General features: G+C 48.2%; 1 protein-coding gene across 2 annotated transcripts in view; it reads right to left on the minus strand.

Moving 5' to 3' along the window:
- LOC130368054 (uncharacterized) overlaps positions 1–21,673 on the minus strand; it is a 161,183-nt gene that overhangs the window by 115,625 nt on the left and 23,885 nt on the right. For both annotated transcript variants that reach the window (XR_008892280.1, XM_056571279.1), the window contains exons 2-3: positions 8,559–8,745; positions 2,282–2,428 (exon numbers count right to left, since the gene is read on the minus strand). Coding sequence is in view for 1 of the 2 variants with exons in the window: in XM_056571279.1 (XP_056427254.1) it covers positions 2,282–2,428; positions 8,559–8,745 (334 nt within the window). In the remaining variant the exon portion in view is untranslated. The remainder of the gene's footprint in view (positions 1–2,281; positions 2,429–8,558; positions 8,746–21,673) is intronic.

Below are 21,673 nucleotides of genomic sequence, written 5' to 3' on the forward strand. Positions count from 1 at the left end.
GAGATTTGATATATCTATATACAGTGGTCCCTCAACATACGATGGTAATTCGTTCCAAACGACCATCGTTTGTCGAATCCATCGTATGTTGAGGGATTTATGCAATGTAAAGTGTAGGAAGTTATACTCACCTGTCCCCACCGCTTCGGACCGCATCCTCACCGCTCCCGATGCTGTCCCAGGGGCTCCCGATGCTGTCTCGTCTTCTTCAGGATCCTCTGTCTTTTTCCGCATTTTCTCCGGTGTCCGGGCCTCGCTTTCTGGTGACGTCATTATGTTGCGGCACCGGGACGGCGTGTGCAGTGACGTAATAACGACGCCAGAAAGCGAGGCCCGGACCCCAGAGAAGATGCAGAAAATGCCGGAGGATCGCGAAGTGGACCCGGTGCAGCGGGGATAGGTAAGTGAACCTGTCGGGGATGCTTACACTGCTATCCGACAGCAGCTTAAGCATTTTGCGCTGTCGGATAGCAGTTAATGCGATGGCCCCGACATATAAAAGCATTGTATGTCTGAGAGGCCATCGTATGTCGATTTGATCATATGTCGGGGCCATCGCATGTTGGGGGGTTACTGTAAATAAAACTCAATGGGGGAGATTAATCAAAGCTGTCTATTTCCCGCATCAATATAGACCAAACTACAGAGGGTTAGGCTGGTCTATTGTGCGCCTAATTTATCAAAAGGCGCACGGCTCTTGATAAATCCTGCGCACGGACTTCGTGATCTATGCTTTAGACTGTATTTAACCTGCTCCAGCATGGTCTGACATTTCGGCGTACTTTCAGCCAATGCGACTTGTTGCAGAAAAGTCACTATTGATAAATTCAGCACCAATGCATTTTCCAATGCATTTCCATCTAAAATAGACTGGAATGCATTATGTTCTAAAAATCCTCTAGAGCAAAAGTCGCAAAAAAAGTTGCACATATTTAGACGGCGACTTTCTGTGTGACAGATTTAGACAGGAAAAAACAGTCTAAATCCTTTGATAAATCTCCCCCAATGTGTATTAGACATGTGCAGAACCAAAAAACTGTATATTCGTATTCGTATGCTTTTTGGGGATTTTGTAATTTTTTTTTTGTGCATTCTTTTCGTAACGAACATCCGAAAACGGGAAAATTCGTTTCGTTCCGTGTTCGTTACGAAACGAATTGCACATGTCTAGTGTGTATGTTCCAGCATCACGTCCAAACGGCTAAAGATATTAACATGAAATTTGGCACACATGTTATGTATATGTCAACAACAAACATAGGATAGGTAATTTAACCCGTACCCATTCCCATTTGTGAGGGTCGGGGTTTTTGTTTAAAGTCCCATACAAGTCTATGGGAAATTTATGTTACTGCCTAACTTCCAAACGGCTGGAGATATTTTGATAATACTTGGTCACATGTTACTTATATGTCCACTTAAAATATAGGATAGGTAATTTAACCCTTACTCACCCCCATTTGTGAGGGTCGGGGTTTTTGTTTAAAGTCCCATGCAAATCAATGGGAAATGTATGTTCCCATATAACTTCCGTACGGCTGGAGATATTTCAATAATACCTGGTACACATATTACTTATATGTCAAATAAAAGATATGATAGGTAAATTAACCCTTACCTACACCCTTATATAAAAAATGGGTTTTTGTTTCAAGTCCTATGCAAGTATATGGGACTTCCAGTACCTTACTCCACAAGCTCCGCTCTGCATCTCCTGTTGAATATGTCAATGCGGCTTGAAAGCCACACCCCATCTCACAAAGACATGCCCAATGTTTAAGCTCCACCCCTTTTATTATCTACCCTTTTTGTGCATCGGTCTGGCTTGCAAATCACGCCCAGTCCCACAAAGCCACATCCCCTTCTATTTTCAGCTTACAATATCTTCATCACAAATCAGTCCCACCTGAGGATGGGATATGAGGACGGGATATGAGGTCGGGATATGATGATGGGATATGAGGATGGATAAGAGGTCGAGATAGATGGACGGGATAGGAGGTCGGGATATGAGGTCAGGATAGGAGGTCGGGATAGGAGGTCAGAACATGAGGACGGGATATGTGGACAGGATATGAGGATGACATATGAGGTTGAGATATGAGGTCGGGATGTGGGAACAGGATGTGGGGTTGAGATATGACAACAATATATGAGGATAGGATATGAAGTCAAAAGCTTCCTTCTTTGTTGATTTTCCTCCCCAACAAGGATTAGGAAGGAAAAACCGGGCAACGCCGGGTACTCAGCTAGTATATATATATATATATATAGTCCATACCTTTGAGCTGTTCATTTTCACCTGCCAAATGCTTTGCCCACACAGTGTCATTATTTATGACAAAATACTTATTCAAATGATCTCGAATGGAGGTGTTGTCTACTTTTGAGAAACGTGTGTAACTGCTTTCATCGATGTACGTGATATCTGAAAGGAAACAAACAGCAATTATTACTTTATGGCAGAGAAGAGGAGATCCAGGGGGCCACCAACCATAGAGCCCCAATGGTTCATTATGATAAGTAAAGTCGTCTGTGTTAGTGATGCCCAACCTGTAGCTCTCCAACTGTTGCAAAATTGTAACTCCTAAGCATAAAGTTGCCCATAGTCTTTATTTTTTCACATTTTGGTGGTTATCTTTTTTCACTGTCACCATTAATATAAAAAATAGATTTTATGTCTTATAATAGGAGGACACTTCCTGTATATTTGTAACAGTCCTGATTTTACCTGGACAATTCTAGAAACCTGATTCCAAAAGGGCCATACTTTGTGCAGCTTTTGCCCAAAAGAGAGTGTTTCTGGCCATTTCAGGTGGGTTCCCTTAGAAGCCTCAGAAGTTGGGCTTAAATGTCCTTATTTTCTCACCACCAGGACATGCTGAGAATACTGTCCTATAGAATCTGATGCTTTATATGGACCATGAACCTGCAGTCTGGAGATAACACATTGGCCCAGATTTATCAAACTGTCCGATTTGCCAATAACAACCAATCACAGCTCAGCGTTCACATGTAAATGATGGCTGGAAAAATAGAAACTGAACTGTGATTGGTGGTTTTGGGAAAATCAGACAGTTTTTGTCTCATACTGTCTAGTTGTTACACAGTGTAAACATTGCCGATGTGCTCTGGGGATCCAGTAGTTTACTGGAGAAAAAAAATAGGACATGCACAATTTATTTCTTCGTTAAAGGGGTACTCCGCTGCTCAGCGTTTGGAACAAAATGTTCCGAATGCTTGGAGCCGGCGACGGGAGCTCGTGATGTCACGCCCCGCCCCCTCAATGCAAGTCTATGGGAGGGGGTGTGACAGCCATCACGCCCCCTCCCATAGACTTACATTGAGGGGGCGGGGTGTGATGTCATGAGGGGGCAGGGCTATGACATCACAAACTCCCGACTCCGGCTCTAAGCATTCGGAACATTTTGTTCCAAACAGTACTCCTTTAAACTCCAGTCGTTATAATGGATTGTCAAAGAAGATTACTTTGGGAACCTAGCCTAAACCTTACCCCTTTCTAGTGAGGCCAAACTCCTTATCGAGCGGGGCACAAAAGTGTTTAAAAATAACTAAAACACATAATAAATGTAGTGTAAAACATGTCCACTTATTTTTTTTGGTTCAAATTGCAACAGAATCCTGGCATATTTGAAAAAGTAAGTCTGCCCCAGTATGTGGTATCAGATAAATGGAGCTCTAATCACTATAAGGGTACGGTCCCGCATAGCGCTTACTCAGCGTATTTCACGCTGCACAAAATCTTTTGGGCAGCGGAAAATACACTGCATATTCTTCAATGAGCATACACATAAGACTTCCCCCGCTGTAGCCTTGTGTGCTCAGTGAGATTTGGAGGCGGGGATTTGGATAGGGAATAAGATGTATAAAGCCAGAATACCCCTTTAAATACATGGGACCGTACCCAAAATATATATTAGGATAGTGGAATGTTAGACCTATTGTCACGATGCCGGCTGGCAGGAGGTGGATCCTCTGTGCCAGAGAGGGATGGCGAGGACCGTGCTAGTGGACCGGTTCTAAGACACTACTGGTTTTCACCAGAGCCCGCCGCAAAGCGGGATGGTCTTGCTGCGGCGGTAGTGACCAGGTCGTATCCACTAGCAACGGCACCTCTCTGGCTGCTGAAGATAGGCGAGGTACAAGGGAGTAGGCAGAAGCAAAGTCGGACGTAGCAGAAGGTCGGGGGCAGGCGGCAAGGTTCGTAGTCAGGGGAGATAGCAATAGTTCTGGTACACAGGGTATAAACACACAAAGAACGCTTTCACTGGCACTAAGGCAACAAGATCCGGCAAGGGAGTGCAAGGGAGGAGACTAGATATAAGCAGGGAACAGGTGGGAACCAATTAAGCTAATTGGGCCAGGCACCAATCATTGGTGCACTGGCCCTTTAAGTCTCAGGGAGCTGGCGCGCGCGCGCCCTAGAGAGCGGAGCCGCGCGCGCCAGCACATGACCGCAGGAGACGGGAACGGGTAAGTGACCTGGGATGCGACTCGCAAGCGGGCGCGTCCCGCTGTGCGAATCGCATCCCCAACGGCCATGGCAGAGCAGCGCTCCCGGTCAGCGCTGACCGGGGAGCTGCAGGGAGAAGGACGCCGTGAGCGCTCCGGGGAGGAGCGGGGACCCGGAGCGCTAGGCGTAACAGTACCCCCCCCCTTAGGTCTCCCCTTCTCTTTATCGGGTAACTGCCTCCCCTGGGATGAGGACACCGGGAAAGGATGGAGGGATTCCTCAACGGCAGGCAGAACCGCAGGAGTAGGAATGGGGAGAGAGGGCAGAGGGCGGGACCTGGCACGGGGCAGTGTGACACCAGGACGAGGGCCATGAGGGGACACAGAAGCTTGCCTGATGGAACTGGGAGGGGGGGAGGGGCATTTCCTGTGGCAGGCAGAGTCCTTAATGACCTTAGGGGGACCAGATACAGGAGGAACCACAGAGTTACGGCAAGGGTTACTGGGAACCGGTTTTAGACAGTTCTTGGAACAAGAGGACCCCCAACTCTTGATCTCCCCAGTGGACCAATCCAGGGTTGGGGAATGAAGTTGAAGCCAGGGAAGTCCAAGGAGAATTTCCGAGGTGCAATTGGGGAGGACCAAAAGTTCAATCCTCTCGTGGTGAGATCCGATGCTCATAAGAAGGGGCTCCGTGCGGAAACGTATGGTACAGTCCACCCTGGCTCCGTTGACCGCGGAAATGTGGAGTGGCTTGACAAGACGGGTCACCGGAATCCGGAATTTATTCACAAAGGAGTCCCGAATAAAATTCCCAGAAGCTCCAGAGTCCAGGCAGGCCACGGCTGAGAGGGGAGAGCTGGCTGAAGTGGAAATCCGAACAGGTACCGTGAGACGTGGAGAAGCCGACTTGGCATCAAGAGACGCCACACCCACGAGAGCTGAGTGCGAGCGTGCGTTTCCCAGACGTGGAGGACGGATTGGGCAATCCACCAGAAAATGTTCAGTACTGGCACAGTACAAACAAAGATTCTCTTCCTTACGGCGATTCCTCTCTTCCAGGGTCAGGCGAGACCGATCCACTTGCATGGCCTCCTCGGCGGGAGGCCTAGGCGCAGATTGCAGTGGAGACTGTGGGAGAGGTGTCCAGAGATCTAAGTCCTTTTCCTGGCGGAGCTCTTGATGCCTCTCAGAAAAACGCATGTCAATGCGAGTGGCTAGATGAATGAGTTCATGCAGGTTAGCAGGAGTCTCTCGTGCGGCCAGAACATCCTTAATGTTGCTGGATAGGCCTTTTTTAAAGGTCGCGCAGAGAGCCTCATTATTCCAGGATAGTTCAGAAGCAAGAGTACGGAATTGTATGGCGTACTCGCCAACGGAGGAATTACCCTGGACCAGGTTCAGCAGGGCAGTCTCAGCAGAAGAGGCTCGGGCAGGTTCCTCAAAGACACTTCGAATTTCCGAGAAGAAGGAGTGTACAGAGGCAGTGACAGGGTCATCGCGGTCCCAGAGCGGTGTGGCCCATGACAGGGCTTTTCCAGACAGAAGGCTGACTACGAAAGCCACCTTAGACCTTTCAGTAGGAAACTGATCCGACATCATCTCCAGATGCAGGGAACATTGGGAAAGGAAGCCACGGCAAAACTTAGAGTCCCCATTAAATTTGTCCGGCAAAGACAGGCGGAGGCTAGGAGTGGCCACTCGCTGCGGAAGAGGTGCAGGAGCTGGCGGAGGAGATGGTTGCTGCTGCTGTAGCTGAGACTGAATCTGCTGTAGCTGCGACTGGAGTTGCTGAGTCATGGTGGTCAAGTACGACAGCTGGTGATCTTGTTGGGCAATCTGTCGGGCTTGCTGGGCGACCAGTGTGGGGAGGTCGGCGACAACAGGCAGAGGAACTTCAGCGGGATCCATGGCCGGATCTACTGTCACGATGCCGGCTGGCAGGAGGTGGATCCTCTGTGCCAGAGAGGGATGGCGAGGACCGTGCTAGTGGACCGGTTCTAAGACACTACTGGTTTTCACCAGAGCCCGCCGCAAAGCGGGATGGTCTTGCTGCGGCGGTAGTGACCAGGTCGTATCCACTAGCAACGGCACCTCTCTGGCTGCTGAAGATAGGCGAGGTACAAGGGAGTAGGCAGAAGCAAAGTCGGACGTAGCAGAAGGTCGGGGGCAGGCGGCAAGGTTCGTAGTCAGGGGAGATAGCAATAGTTCTGGTACACAGGGTATAAACACACAAAGAACGCTTTCACTGGCACTAAGGCAACAAGATCCGGCAAGGGAGTGCAAGGGAGGAGACTAGATATAAGCAGGGAACAGGTGGGAACCAATTAAGCTAATTGGGCCAGGCACCAATCATTGGTGCACTGGCCCTTTAAGTCTCAGGGAGCTGGCGCGCGCGCGCCCTAGAGAGCGGAGCCGCGCGCGCCAGCACATGACCGCAGGAGACGGGAACGGGTAAGTGACCTGGGATGCGACTCGCAAGCGGGCGCGTCCCGCTGTGCGAATCGCATCCCCAACGGCCATGGCAGAGCAGCGCTCCCGGTCAGCGCTGACCGGGGAGCTGCAGGGAGAAGGACGCCGTGAGCGCTCCGGGGAGGAGCGGGGACCCGGAGCGCTAGGCGTAACACCTATTTATATTAAAAGTAATAATACATTAAGGAACAGAAATCTCCACGCCGTGGCTTGGATACGAAGGTGTACATCATAAGATGAGGAGGGAAACTGAAATGAGGAATGTAGTCCAGAACCCCAGCAGAGTGATGTTACAGATTTAGATGTGTTATTCATGGTGCTAGGACACAAGTCATCTAACAGGTTCTCACTAGGGGAGCTGGAGCCGTATAATATAAAATTGCCTAGAATACAATTCTCCTATATGCTTTTGCTATCATTGATATTGTGGTGTCCGGTACCGTATTGCATACCGTACCTTGTGTGGTGGTCCCCAAAGTCAGAGTTACTTTGTTCCAGTAGGATCCTCCTGATATGATAGCCCCTAGTTGCCTCTTTCTTATGCAAATCTGTGATGTTTATATGTATAAATAATTATAGGTTTAATTGGCTATATAGTGTCGCAGGACCTTAGGTCACATTCTAGTAAAGTATGTTGAAGGACCTTTGGAGGTCTTGTGTGTGGTCACATGGTTAGACCATAATTCCTTGTAAAAGTGAATGACAGATGGTATGGACCAGTGAGCTCAAGGCCAGCCCCTGCCCATATAAGGGAGCTGCAACCTATGATCGCTCTCTTGGCTGCCAGACAATCAGAGAGAGAGGAGTTCCATGTTACCTACAAAGACAAGCTTAGGCCTGAAGATTGCCAGCCTCAGCCTGAATCTAATCGTGAGTTACGATATCAATCATTGCTAAAGCTAGTGTGACTGCTGAACCTAAACTCAATCCCCTAAATCCAGCGGAACAGCACTTATTCCTTTTCTAAGCTCAGAACTCACGAGGTCCCAACTAGAGATGAGCGAATTTACAGTAAATTTGATTTGTCACGAACTTCTCGGCTCGGCAGTTGATGACTTATCCTGCATAAATTAATTCAGCTTTCAGGTGCTCCGGTGGGCTGGAAAAGGTGGATACAGTCCTAGGAAAGAGTCTCCTAGGACTGTATCCACCTGTTCCAGCCCACGGGAGCACCTGAAAGCTGAACTAATTTATGCAGGAAAAGTCATCAACTGCCGAGCCGAGAAGTTCGTGACGAATCGAATTTACTGTAAATTCGCTCATCTCTAGTCCCAACCAACTGTCAAACTCCAAATAGACTCTTGTACAAAGACTGTTTCCTGTTAAATGTTGCATAAAAGCTGCAGTAAAGGTTCCGACAGTTTTCTGAAAACCTCCTATTGTGGGCAATCATTTATTATACCTCCCTATCGTTCTTGGGACGGGTGGCGATATACAGAGGAGCCCTCACCCTGGCGTCAAGAGTGATAAGGGATAAACAAGCACCCTTTAATTACCGCACAGCTGCATCCCATATACCCTACAACCCCAGGCTACCACAATATTCTAACTTCTAATATACAGGAATAGGTTCATTGAAGCCAATTATTTCCAGTAATTATATAATTTCTTACCATTTGGATCAAATTTTTTGATCATATCCATCAATCTGCGCCTTGACACTGGCAGCTTGAACACTTCAATCCCATCCCTTCTAATGCTCATGTACGGAGGTATTGGGTAAATGATTTGCTTTACAGGAATGAAAGATCGAAAGGAGTAATGGTTCATCACTGGTGACATGTCTAGATTCTTCCTCATCTGAAATACACAAAAAAAAGAAAATGTTATATAATGTTGACAAGTGATGGTCTTTTATGGTCCTTGAATTAATTGCCCACCCTAAGATTCACTTGTGTTTGTGTATGGCAGTGACGTGCATACAGACGTGGACAAAAATTGTTGGTACCCTTCCATTAAACACAGAAATACCCACAAGACCCCCTGAAATAACTTGATACTCACAAGTAATAATGAATAAAAAATGTACTGAAAATAAATCAGACATTGCTTACGAATTGTGGTTGAGCAAACTGCCCTGACAAATATTATGGTTCCCTGAACTTAATATTTGGTTGCACAACCTTTTGAGGCAGTCACTGCAACCAGGAAATTTCTGTAACTCTCAATGAGTCTTCTGCACTTGTTTTCAGGTATCTTGGCCGCTCCTCATAAGATCCTGCTCCAGCTGTCTCAGGTGTGAAGGTGTCTTCTCCAGACTGCAGGTATCTTGGCCCACTCCTCATAAGATCCTGCTCCAGCTGTCTCAGGTGTGAAGGTGTTTTCTCCAGACTGCAGGTATCTTGGCCCACTCCTCATAAGATACTGCTCCAGCTGTCTCAGGTGTGAAGGTGTCTTCTCCAGACTGCAGGTATCTTGGCCCACTCCTCATAAGATCCTGCTCCAGCTGTCTCAGGTGTGATGGTGTCTTCTCCAGACTGCAGGTATCTTGGCCCACTCCTCATAAGATCCTGCTCCAGCTGTCTCAGGTGTGAAGGTGTCTTCTCCAGACTGCAGGTATCTTGGCCCACTCCTCATAAGATCCTGCTCCAGCTGTCTCAGGTGTGAAGGTGTTTTCTCCAGACTGCAGGTATCTTGGCCCACTCCTCATAAGATCCTGCTCCAGCTGTCTCAGGTGTGATGGTGTCTTCTCCAGACTGCAGGTATCTTGGCCCACTCCTCATAAGATCCTGCTCCAGCTGTCTTAGGTGTGAAGGAGTCTTCTCCAGACTGCAGGTATCTTGGCCCACTCCACATAAGATACTGCTCCAGCTGTCTTAGGTGTGAAGGAGTCTTCTCCAGACTGCAGGTATCTATACCCACTCCTCATAAGATACGGCTCCAGCTTTCTCAGATGTGAAGGTATCTTCTACAGGTTGCAAGTTTCTTGGCCCACTCCTCATAAGATCCTGCTCCAGATGTCTTAGGTGTGAAGGTGTCATCTCCAGAATGCAGGTATCTTGGCCAACTCCTCATAAGATCCTGCTCCAACTGTCTCAGGTGTGAAGGTGTCTTCTCCAGACTGCAGGTATCTTGGCCCACTCCTCATAATATCCTCCTCCAGCTGTCTCCGTTGTGATGGTGTCTTCTCCAGACTGCAGGTATCTTGGCCCACTCCTCATAAGATCCTGCTCCAGCTGTCTCAGGTGTGATGGTGTCTTCTCCAGACTGCAGGTATCTTGGCCCACTCCCCATAAGATCCTGCTCCAGCTGTCTCAGGTGTGATGGTGTCTTCTCCAGACTGCAGGTATCTTGGCCCACTCCTCATAAGATCCTGCTCCAGCTGTCTCAGGTGTGATGGTGTCTTCTCCAGACTGCAGGTATCTTGGCCCACTCCTCATAAGATCCTGCTCCAGCTGTCTCAGGTGTGATGGTGTCTTCTCCAGACTGCAGGTATCTTGGCCCACTCTTCATAAGATACTGCTCCAGGTGTCTCAGGTGTGAAGGTGTCTTCTCCAGACTGCAGGTATCTTGGCCCACTCCTCATAAGATCCTGCTTGAGATGTCTCAGATGTGAAGGTGTCTTCTCCAGACTGCAGGTATCTTGGCCCACTCCTCATAAGATCCTGCTCCAGTTGTCTTAGGTGTGAAGGAGTCTTCTCCAGACTGCAGGTATCTTGGCCCACTCCACATAAGATACTGCTCCAGCTGTCTTAGGTGTGAAGGAGTCTTCTCCAAACTGCAAGTATCTTGGCCACTCCTCATAAGATACGGCTCCAGCTTTCTCAGATGTGAAGGTATCTTCTATAGGTTGCAAGTATCTTGGCCCACTCCTCATAAGATCCTGCTCCAGATGTCTTAGGTGTGAAGGTGTCATGTCCAGAATGCAGGTATCTTGGCCAACTCCTCATAAGATCCTGCTCCAGCTGTCTCAGGTGTGAAGGTGTCTTCTCCAGACTGCAGGTATCTTAGCCCACTTCTCATAATATCCTCCTCCAGCTGTCTCAGGTGTGAAGGTGTCTTCTCCAGACTGCAGGTATTTTGGCTCACTCCCCATAAGATACTGCTCCAGATGTCTCAGGTGTGAAGGTGTCTTCTCCAGACTGCAGGTATCTTGGCCCACTCCTCATCAGATACCGTTCCAGCTGTCTCAGTTGTGAAGGTGTTTTCTCCAGACTGCAGGTATCTATACCCACTCCTCATAAGATCCTCCTCCAGCTGTCTATGATGTGAAGGTGTCTTCTCCAGACTGCAGGTATCTTGGCCCACTCCCCATAAGATCCTGCTCCAGCTGTCTCAGGTGTGAAGTTGTCTTCTCCAGACTGCATGTATCTTGTCCCACTCCTCATAAGATCCTCTTCCAGCTGTCTCAGGTGTGAAGGTGTCTTCTCCAGACTGCAGGTATCTATACCCACTCCTCATAAGATCCTGCTCCAGCTGTCTCAGTTGTGAAGGTGTTTTCTCCAGACTGCAGGTATCTATACCCACTCCTCATAATACACTGCTCCAGCTGTCTCAGGTGTGAAGGTGTCTTCTCCAGACGGCAGGTATCTTAGCCCACTCCTCATAAGATCCTTCTCCAGCTGTCTCAGGTGTGAAGGTGTCTTCTCCAGACTGCAGGTATCTTGGCCCACTCCTCATAAGATCCTGCTCCAGATGTCTCAGGTGTGAAGGTGTCTTCTCCAGACTGCAGGTATCTTGGCCCACTCCTCATAAGATCCTGCTCCAGCTGTCTCAGGTGTGAAGGTGTCTTCTCCAAACGGCAGGTATCTTGGCCCACTCCTCATAAGATCCTTCTCCAGCTGTCTCAGGTGTGAAGGTGTCTTCTCCAGACTGCAGGTATCTTGGCCCACTCCTCATAAGATCCTGCTCCAGATGTCTCAGGTGTGAAGGTGTCTTCTCCAGACAGCAGGTATCTTGGCCCACTCCACATAAGATCCTGCTCCAGCTGTCTCAGGTGTCTTCTCCAGACGGCAGGTATCTTGGCCCTCTATTCATAAGATCCTGCTCCAGCTGTCTCAGGTGTGAAGGTGTCTTCTCCAGACGGCAGGTATCTTGGCCCACTCCTCATAAGATCCTTCTCCAGCTGTCTCAGGTGTGAAGGTGTCTTCTCTAGACTGCAGGTATCTTGGCCCACTCCTCATAAGATCCTGCTCCAGATGTCTCAGGTGTGATGGTGTCTTCTCCAGACTGCAGGTATCTTGGCCCACTCCTCATAAGATCCTGCCCCAGATGTCTCAGGTGTGAAGGTGTCTTCTCCAGACTGCAGGTATCTTGGCCCACTCCTCATAAGATCCTTCTCCAGCTGTCTCAGGTGTGAAGGTGTCTTCTCCAGACTGCAGGTATCTTGGCTCACTCCACATAAGATACTGCTCCAGATGTCTCAGGTGTGATGGTGTCTTCTCCAGACTGCAGATATCTTGGCCCACTCCACATAAGATACTGCTCCAGATGTCTCAGGTGTGATGGTGTCTTCTCCAGACTGCAGATATCTTGGCCCACTCCTCATAAGATCCTGCCCCAGATGTCTCAGGTGTGAAGGTGTCTGCTCCAGACGGCAGGTTTCAACTCCTTCTATAGATGTTCATTAGGATTCAGATCAGGGCTCATAGGAGGAAACTTCAGAATAGTCCTTCAATCAAACCCAGCATAGAGGAAGAATGGTGCAGTTGCCCGTGGCAACCAATCAGATCGCTTCCTTCATTTTTTCACAGGCCTCTTTAAAAATAAAGAAATAATCTGATTGGTTGCTATGGGTAACTTTAGCACTTTTCTTCTGCACAGGTTTTGATAAAGCTCCCCCATAGTGCTTATAGCTGATATTTTCAGTCATGTTAATGAAAAAAAATAGCTGGGAAAAAATTGTCGATGAAAAACAGTATTCTTTTGCAAATACAAAAAGCTATTTTTTGTCCATAACCAGTAAAAAAATAAAAAGTCTAATAATTTATGTCCCTAAAATAATTTGTGTGCCCTAACTGTGGTTTTACTATTGAGTTCAACAGAATTTCTTAGTAGTAGCCAAAAAACAAGCAAATATACATTATGTAAACAAAGCATGAACCAGCACACGTTCAGATTTCAATCACGGTTTCTCATGAAGCTCACATTTAGGGTCTATTCACACGTTTAGTATCCTGCGCATTTTGGTGCACAGATTTCAGCATCAAATCTGCAGCTTTAAATCCTGTACATCAAATATGCGCAAAATACTGTACGTGGTAAATAAACCCTTAGGGTATGTTCACACGAAAGCAGATTTTTTAGTTTTCTGCTGCGTATTTGAAAGTGGGCGAGCTCTTCTCCGCTGCCAGCAGAAGTTTTTCCACGGCGGAATTTACGCTGTGGAAAATCTGCTGCGGACAGCCGAGAATAGCCCGCCCACTTTCAAATACACAGCGGAAAACCCGCTATAAAATCAGCGCATGTGAACATATCCTCAGGGTAGGGTCACACATGCTGTATTTTGATGCTGCGTGTTTCCCTACCCATTAAAGTCAATGGGTAGCAAAATCAGTTAGGTATTTTGCTTGCCATTGACTTCAATGGGTAGGAAAATACGCAGCAGCAAATACCAGCAAAATACGGCACATGGGACCGAACCCTTAGGGCTCGTTCACACAAGCTGATTTCTTTTCAAACTCACAGTGGATCTCCCGCTGCGAGTTTGAAAAGGGACAGAGTCTCTGTGCACTACCCACAGCAGATTTTCGCCAGCGGAATCTCCGCTGTTGAAAATCCGCCGCAGACCCTAATGACTTCAATGTGTAGCAAAAATCTGCTACAGGAGATCTACAGCAGAAAATATGCACGTGTGAATGTACCCTCAGGGTTCTGACTTTATTGTTGACTGAAACCAGAAGTATGTATCACAGACGCCCATCCCAGCAACTTACCTGCTCCTTCTCGCTTCTCGCTCCCTGGACTCCTGTGTCTTTGTGTCTCTCAGTCTCTGAGTCTTTGTGTCTCTCAGCCGATTTATTTGTCCTGAAGTGGGCGGTACGCACTTCAATGTATAACATCACTCTCCAAAAATGTTTAATGCTTTAATGGATGGCTCGGTATTAAAAGAGGTGTTACTGTCTGATGTAACTAAAGCTTATTCATTGTATTATGAAATGTTCTGCAGTGTTCCAACACAGTTCCGATATATTTTCATGTAAAAATACACAAGCTAAATGGGACATTTTTAAAAGCATTTTAAATGGTTAATGTGAACAGTGTACTGTATACCTTATAGAGGTTGACATATTAGAAACAGTAGAAATGTAGTTAAATAAAACTGTAAGTAGCATGAATGCGAATGACAGATTGCTAGAGGACAGAGATGATCCCATAGGCCAGTGTTTTCTAAACAGTGTGTCTCCAGCTGTTGCAAACCTACAACTCCCAGCATGCCTGACAGCCAAAGGAAAAATCTGCTTTGACCATGCAGACATTTCCGTCATCATAGACATTGGTCAGACCCAGACCAATGTTTACTGGTATTATTGGCAAAATTGGTCTCAGTATACAGGATTTGGTTAGTAGCAGTATGATAGCGATGTGTATGGTGATAATATTCCCTCATGTATACTGGTATTATTGGTGAAATTGGTCTCAGTATACAGGATTTGGTTGGTAGCAGTATGATAGTGATATGTATGGTGATAATATTCCTCCAGGTCAGTGGCGTACCAAGGGGCAGGGGCAGCCCGCCCCGGGTGCCACTCACAAGAGGGGTGCCATAACTGAGTCGCCCCCCCCCCCCCCCATCCACTGCTATACCCAGACCGCTGATTTTCCGCCCAGTGCCTGCATCTGTGGAGTCAGAGCAGCAGGGGGAGGAGTGTTGAGGCGGCGCGCAATGTGACATCACGACGCCGATGCCGCCTTCATGGATCTTTTGAAGGAGCGGAAAGATCCATCAACAGCGGTTGGATGGAGGCATCATCAAAATGTGAGTAAATAATACTGTGTGAAGGGAGGGGGTGTAATTAAGGGGGGGAGGCGGTGTAATTAAGGAGGGGAGGGAGGTGGTGTAATTAAGGGGGTGGAGGGAGGGATGTAATTAAGGGGGGGAGGGAGGGGGGTGTAATTAAGGGGGGGAGGGAGGGGGTGTAATTAAGGGGGAGGGGTGTAATTAAGGGGGGTGCAGGATTTAAATCCTTTCAAATTATCTCGGCTGAGTAGACACCAAGATGGTCATTTGGATCTGTGTTTTTTTGTTTCTAGAAAGCGTATTAGCTGTTCAGTAATCAATTATTTAAGTTTAATTTATTTCTAAGTTAATTAATTTTTCATAGTTCTAGTTTTTTCAAGTTGATATAGAGTTTACAAATTTGTGCAATAAATATTATTGAAAACACTTTAAAAAGTTTGTGCGTGGTTTCTTACTTTCTTGGGTTGGGGGGATGGGGCAAACACAGGGTCCACCCCGGGTGGGGGGTGCCAAACAAAGGGTCCGCCCGGGTGCCAAATGCTCTAGGAACACCCCTGCTCCAGGTATACTGGTATTATTGGTGAAATTGGTCACAGTATACAGGATTTGGTCAGTAACAGTATGATGGTAATATGTATGGTGATAATATTCCTCCATGTATACTGGTATTATTGGTAATATTGTTCCCAGTATACAGGATTTAGTCAGTAACAGTGTGATGGTAAAATATATATGGTGATAATATTCCCCCCTTGTATACTGGTATTATTGGTAAAATTGGTCTCAGTATACAGGATTTGGTCAGTAACAGTATGATGGTAATATGTATGGTGATAATATTCCTCCCTGTATATCAGTATTATTGGTAAAATGTTAGGTTATGCGCTCCGGCCGAACACGCTGGCCGTGAGCGCATGGTCCTGTTACCTGCTGCTCCCGGCGGGGCTGGGACTTGCATCGCGGGACACGCCCGCATGCGAGCCCCAGTCCGTCACTCATCTGATGCTTCTCCTGCACCAGCCTCTCCCTCACTGCTCCGGCGCGTGTGTCCCCGTCCCCTAGGGCGCGCATGCCGGAGCTTTAAGATTTAAAGGGCCAGTGCGCTCATTAGTGTGATTCACCTGTGGCTCATTTATATATTCCTCCACCTTCCTCACTCCCCTGCCATGTCTTTGTTGCCTTGAGCCTGAGAGAAAGCATTTCTGTTTCTGCCTTGCCGTGTGTCTGATCCTTCGCTTTGTTACCCGACCTTGCTTCTCTGCCACCTGCCTATTGACCTCCTGCTACGTCCTGACTACGCAACTATCCTGACCTTCTGCTATACAGACTATGAACTGCCTTATCCCTCCAGTATCTCGCATCTCCTCAGCCACCTGTGTGGTCGAGCTGTGCCAAGGGTAGTGACATGGGTGCCGCCTGCCTCAGCAAGTCCATCCCGCTTTGCGGCGGGCTCTGTTGAAAACCAGTGGCACCTTAGACTCCGCTCTCTGGTACGCTGGCACGGTCCAAGTCATCTGCCACACAGGTCCAGTGGATCCACATCCACCGGGGTTCTTGTCTTCAGAAACTTGAGTGTTACAGTAAAATCCGGCCATGGATCCCGCTGAGGTACTCCTCCGTTGTGGTACGTCAGTCACAGCAGTTGTCCCAACAGGCGCAGCAACTTTCTCAACTTTCAGCTATGATGCGACAGCGTTTGACCTTGCAACAGCAGCAGGTACCGCAACCTGGCCCACTCCCACAACCAGCTCCTGCAGTTTCTTCTGGCTCCAAGCTACGCCTGACTTTACCTCCCAAGTATGATTGGGATTCCAAGTCATGCAAACGCTTCATTACACAGTGCTGAAAAGCACTTGGAGCTCATGTCTGAACTGTTTCCGATGGAACGTGTGAAGGTGGCCTTTGTCATTAGCCTACTGTCCGGCAAAGCCCTGGCCTGGGCTACGCCCCTTTGGGACCGCGGTGATCCAGTAGCTTCCAACTTAACTGCTTTTCTGGCAGAATTTCTCTGTGTCTTTGAGGAACCCGCACGTGCCGAGTCAGCTTTGCTGAACCTATGTCAAGGGAATTCTTCCGTTGGTGACTACGCGGTTCAATTCCGCACCCTGGCCTGGAATGATGAGGCCTTGTGTGCCACATTCAAAAAAGGACTGTCTAGCAGGATTAAAGATGCCCTTGCTGCACGTGATCTTCCTTCTTCTCTGACTGAACTTATCCACCTGGCCACACGTATTGATGTGCGTTTTGCTGAGAGGCCGGAAGAATTGCGCATAGAGATGGCACCTGCCCGAACATGGAGATACCCTCACCTGGTACCCGTGTTTTAACGTCCACCTCTACAGTTTCCTACGCCTCATGCCGAAGAGGCTATGCAAGTGGATCATTCCCGTCTTACGCAACAGGAGAGATCACGACGACACAGTGAGAATTTGTGCTTGTATTGTGCTAGCCCCGAAGACTTCCTCAAAGACTGTTCTATTCGTCCACAGTATCCGGGAAAACGCTTGTACCTAGGGCACGTAGGAGAGGCGTCCTTAAGTGTGAATACCACCTCTCCTCGCTTAACTATTTCTGTACAAGTCTTCGCTTCTGCCAAGTTTTCCTTCAGAGCTACAGCATTTTTGGATTCTGGATCAGCAGGTGACTTTATTGATGCTTCTTTGGTCCACAAGTATCATCTTCCTGTCCCTCACCTTGCCAAGCCCTTGTTCATCTCCTCTGTTAATGGACTCTGTTAATGGACTGTATTGTTCACTTCTGTACTGAATCTCTTGTCATGCAAGTGGGTGTATTGCATAAAGAAAAGATTGAATTCTATGTTCTGCCACACTGTGCTTCAGAGATTCTTCTTGGCCTTCCTTGGCTGCAACGTCATTCCCCGCAACTGGATTGGAGAAATAATTCACTGGGGTCAATCCTGTCAAAATCTTTGTCTCCAACCAGGTCTGCATAAAGTTGTTTCTCTCCTTCCTCCTTTACCTGGCCTGCCACCACCTTACCAAGATTTCTCTGACATTTTCTGCAAGAAACAGGCTGAGTCTCTGCCTCCACATCGTCCTTACAATTGCCCTATTGATCTTCAGTCTGGTGCCACTCCTCCTTGTGTGAGGATATACCCTCTATCGGTTCCTGAGACCAAAGCCATGGCTGAGTATATCCAGGAGAATCTCCAAAAGGGATTTATTCATAAGTCCTCTTCTCCTGCTGGAGTAGGTTTCTTCTTTGTAGGAAAGAAGGATGGCTCACTCCGTCCATGCATCGACTACAGGGGACTTAACAAAATCACGGTCAAGAACCGTTACCCTCTACCTCTTATCTCAGAACTTTTTGACCATCTACGTGGTGCCAAGGTCCTCTCCAAATTGGACTTACGTGGAGCGTATAACCTCATTCTTATCTGCAAGGGAGATGAGTGGAAAACGGCCTCCAATACTCGTGACGGACATTTTGAGTACCTAGTAATGCCATTTGGTCTCTGTAATGCTCCAGACATTTTTCAAGAGTTTGTCAATGATATCTTCCGTGATCTTCTCTACACCTGTGTTGTCACTAACTAGATGACATCCTGATCTTCTCTTCCAACTTAGAGGAGCATTATATTCATGTTCGTCTGGTTCTTCAGCGACTACGGAAGAATCATCTCTATGCCAAACTGGAGAAATGCCTGTTTGAGAAATCTAGCTTTCCGTTTCTTGGCTACATTGTCTATCACCAGGGCCTACAGATGGATCCAGATAAAATGTCTACAGTATTGGATTAGCCTTGTCCTTCGGGTCTACGTGCCATTTAATGCTTTCTGGGGTTCGCAAACTATTATCGTCAATTTATCCCACATTTTTCATCCTTGGTTGCTCCAATTGTGGCTCTCACTAAGAAGGCATCTAATCCTAAGTCTTGGCATCAAGAGGCTGAAGAGGCCTTCTCCCGTTTTAAAGTCTGCATTTGCTTCTGCTCCCGTGCTTACAAGACCTGATCCGGAGAGGCCCTTTGCTTTGGAGGTTGATGCCTCATCTATTGGAGCAGGTGCCGTTATTACTCAGAAAAACGCCAAGGGCAAGACTGTAACTTGTGGGTTCTTCTCCAAGACCTTCTCTCCTGCTGAGAAGAATTACTCCATTGGAGATCGTGAACTCCACGCTATCAAGCTAGCTTTGGAGGAATGGCGACATTTATTGGAAGGTTCTTCTCATCCGGTCAGCATCTACTCCGACCATAAAAATCTTCTATACCTTCAGTTTGCTCAGTGTTTGAACCCCTGCCAGGCAAGGTGGTCACTATTCTTTTCTAGGTTCAACTTCTTCATTCATTTCCGTCCATTAGACAAGAACATCAGAGCTGATGCTCTCTCCATGTCCTCTGACGTCATTGGTTTGGAAAATCCTTTGTGTCCGCCAGATTGGGATGCAAGGTCCTGAAATGGGGTCATTCTTCCTTGACAGCAGGACATCCTGGAATACGCAAGACTCTACTTCTTATCTCCCGGCATTACTGGTGGCCCCATCTTGAACATGATGTTTCTAATTTTGTTAGTTCCTGTGAAACTTGTGCCCGCGACAAAACTCCTCGACAGAGACCTGCAGGACTCTTACAGCCTTTACCAATTCCAGAGACTCCCTGTTCCCATATCGCCATGGATTTCATCAACGATTTGCCACCATCTCATAATAACACTGGGTCATTGTAGATAGGTTTTCCAAGATGTCTCATTTCATTCCTCTACCAGGTCTTCCTTCTGCCCTACAGCTGGCGAAGTACTTCTTGTCTTTCGTTTACATGGTTGTTACACCGAGCGCTCCGGGTCCCTGCTCCTCCCCGGAGCGCTCGCGGCGTTCCTCTCTCTGCAGCGCCCCGGTCAGACCCGCTGACCGGGAGCGCTGCTCTGTTACTGCCGGCGGGGATGCGATTCGCATAGCGGGACGCGCCCGCTCGCGAATCGCATCCCAAGTCACTCACCTGTCCAGGTCCCCGGCTGTCACGTCCTGGCGCGCGCGGCTCCGCTCCTTAGGGCTCGCGCGCGCCAGCTCTCTAAGATTTAAAGGGCCAGTGCACCAATGATTGGTGCCTGGCCCAATCAGTCTAATTAGCCTCCACCTGCTCCCTGCTCATATAACCTCACTTCCCCTTCACTGCTTTGCCGGATCTTGTTGCCATTGTGCCTTGAGAAAGCGTTTATTGTGTTTTCCATAACTGTGTTCCTGACCTCTTGCTATCTCCATTGACTACGAACCTTGCCGCCTGCCCCGACCTTCTGCTACATCTGACCTTGCCTCTGTCTAGTCCTTCTGTCCCACGCCTTCTCAGCAGTCAGCGAGGTTGAGCCGTTGCCGGAGGATACAACCTGGTTGCTACCGCCGCAGCAAGTCCATCCCGCTTTGCGGCGGGCTCTGGTGAATACCAGTAGCAACCTAGAACCGGTCCACCAACACGGTCCACGCCAATCCCTCGCTGATGCAGAGGATCCACATCCAGCCTGCCAAATCCTAACAGTGGTCTTCCTCAGCATATCGTTTTGGACCGAGGTGTGCGGTTTTAAGTTCTGGCGAGCCCTTTGTAACTGTCTGGACATCAATCTGGACTTCTCCTCGGCCTACCACCCTCAGTCCAACGGTCAAGTGGAGAGGGTTAATCAAATCCTAGAGATTTTTCTTCGCCATTTTGTTTCAGCTCGCCAAGACGATTGGGTCAACCTTCTTCCCTGGGCAGAATTCTCATATAATCATAAGGATTCCGAGTCCACAAGGTCATCTCCCATTTTCGTTGTCTATGGACTCCATCCCCGTCCTCCTCTTCCTCTCCCAGTCTCCGATGTGCCTGCTGTTGATGAGCTGGTCCGTGACTTCTCTACTATCTGGCAACAGACCCGACAGTCTTTATCCCAGGCTTCTTCACGCATGAAGGCACATGTGGATAAAAGTAGAAGACCTCCTCCGTCCTTCTCTCCTGGTGACATGAAATACATCCGCTTCAAGATCCCCTCTTACAAGCTCGGTCCTCGCTACCTTGGTCCCTTTCAGATTCTACAAAAAATCAATCCAGTCTCCTACAAACTCTGTCTACCTGCTACGTTACATATTCCTAATTCCTTCCACGTCTCTCTCCTCAAGCCTTTTGTCATAAACCGGTTTTCTCAGAAGAATCTTGTCCCCGCACCTGTCTCCGGCTCTTTTGACATCTTCAAGGTTAAAGAGATTCTTGCTACAAAAACTGTGAGAGGTAAAAAAAATTTTTGGGTCGAGCCTGAGAAGAATATCCTGGACCGTGACCTTCTCAGAAGTTTTCTGAGTCAAAAACAGAAGGCGAGACCAAAGGGGGGTGGTACTGTTATGTAATGCGCCCTGGCCGCACACGCTGGCCATGAGCACATGGGCCCGTTACCTGCTGCTGCCGGCGGGGCTGGGACTCGCATTGCGGGTTGCTCCTGCATGCGAGCCCCAGTCCGTCACTCACCTGGTGCTTCTCCTGCACCAGCCTTTGCCTCACCGCTCTGGCGTGTGTGTCCCCGTCCCCTAGGGCGCGCGCACACCGCAGCTCTAAGATTTAAAGGGCCAGTGCGCTCATTAGTGTGATTCACCTGTGGCTCATTTATATATTCCTCCACACTCCTCACTCCCCTGCCGGATCTTTGTTGCCTTGAGCCTGAGACAAAGCATTCCTGTTTCTGCCTTGCCCTGTATCTGATCCTTCGCTTGCTTCTCTGCCGCCTGCCTATTGACCTTCTGCTACGTCCTGACTACGCAACCATGCTGTCTGCCCTGGCCTTCTGCTATCCAGTCTACGAGCTGCCTTATCCATCCTGTGCCTTTGCATCTCCTCAGCCACCTGTGTGGT

The sequence above is a fragment of the Hyla sarda genome, chromosome 4, assembly GCF_029499605.1.
Source record: "Hyla sarda isolate aHylSar1 chromosome 4, aHylSar1.hap1, whole genome shotgun sequence".
Classification (NCBI taxonomy): domain Eukaryota; kingdom Metazoa; phylum Chordata; class Amphibia; order Anura; family Hylidae; genus Hyla; species Hyla sarda.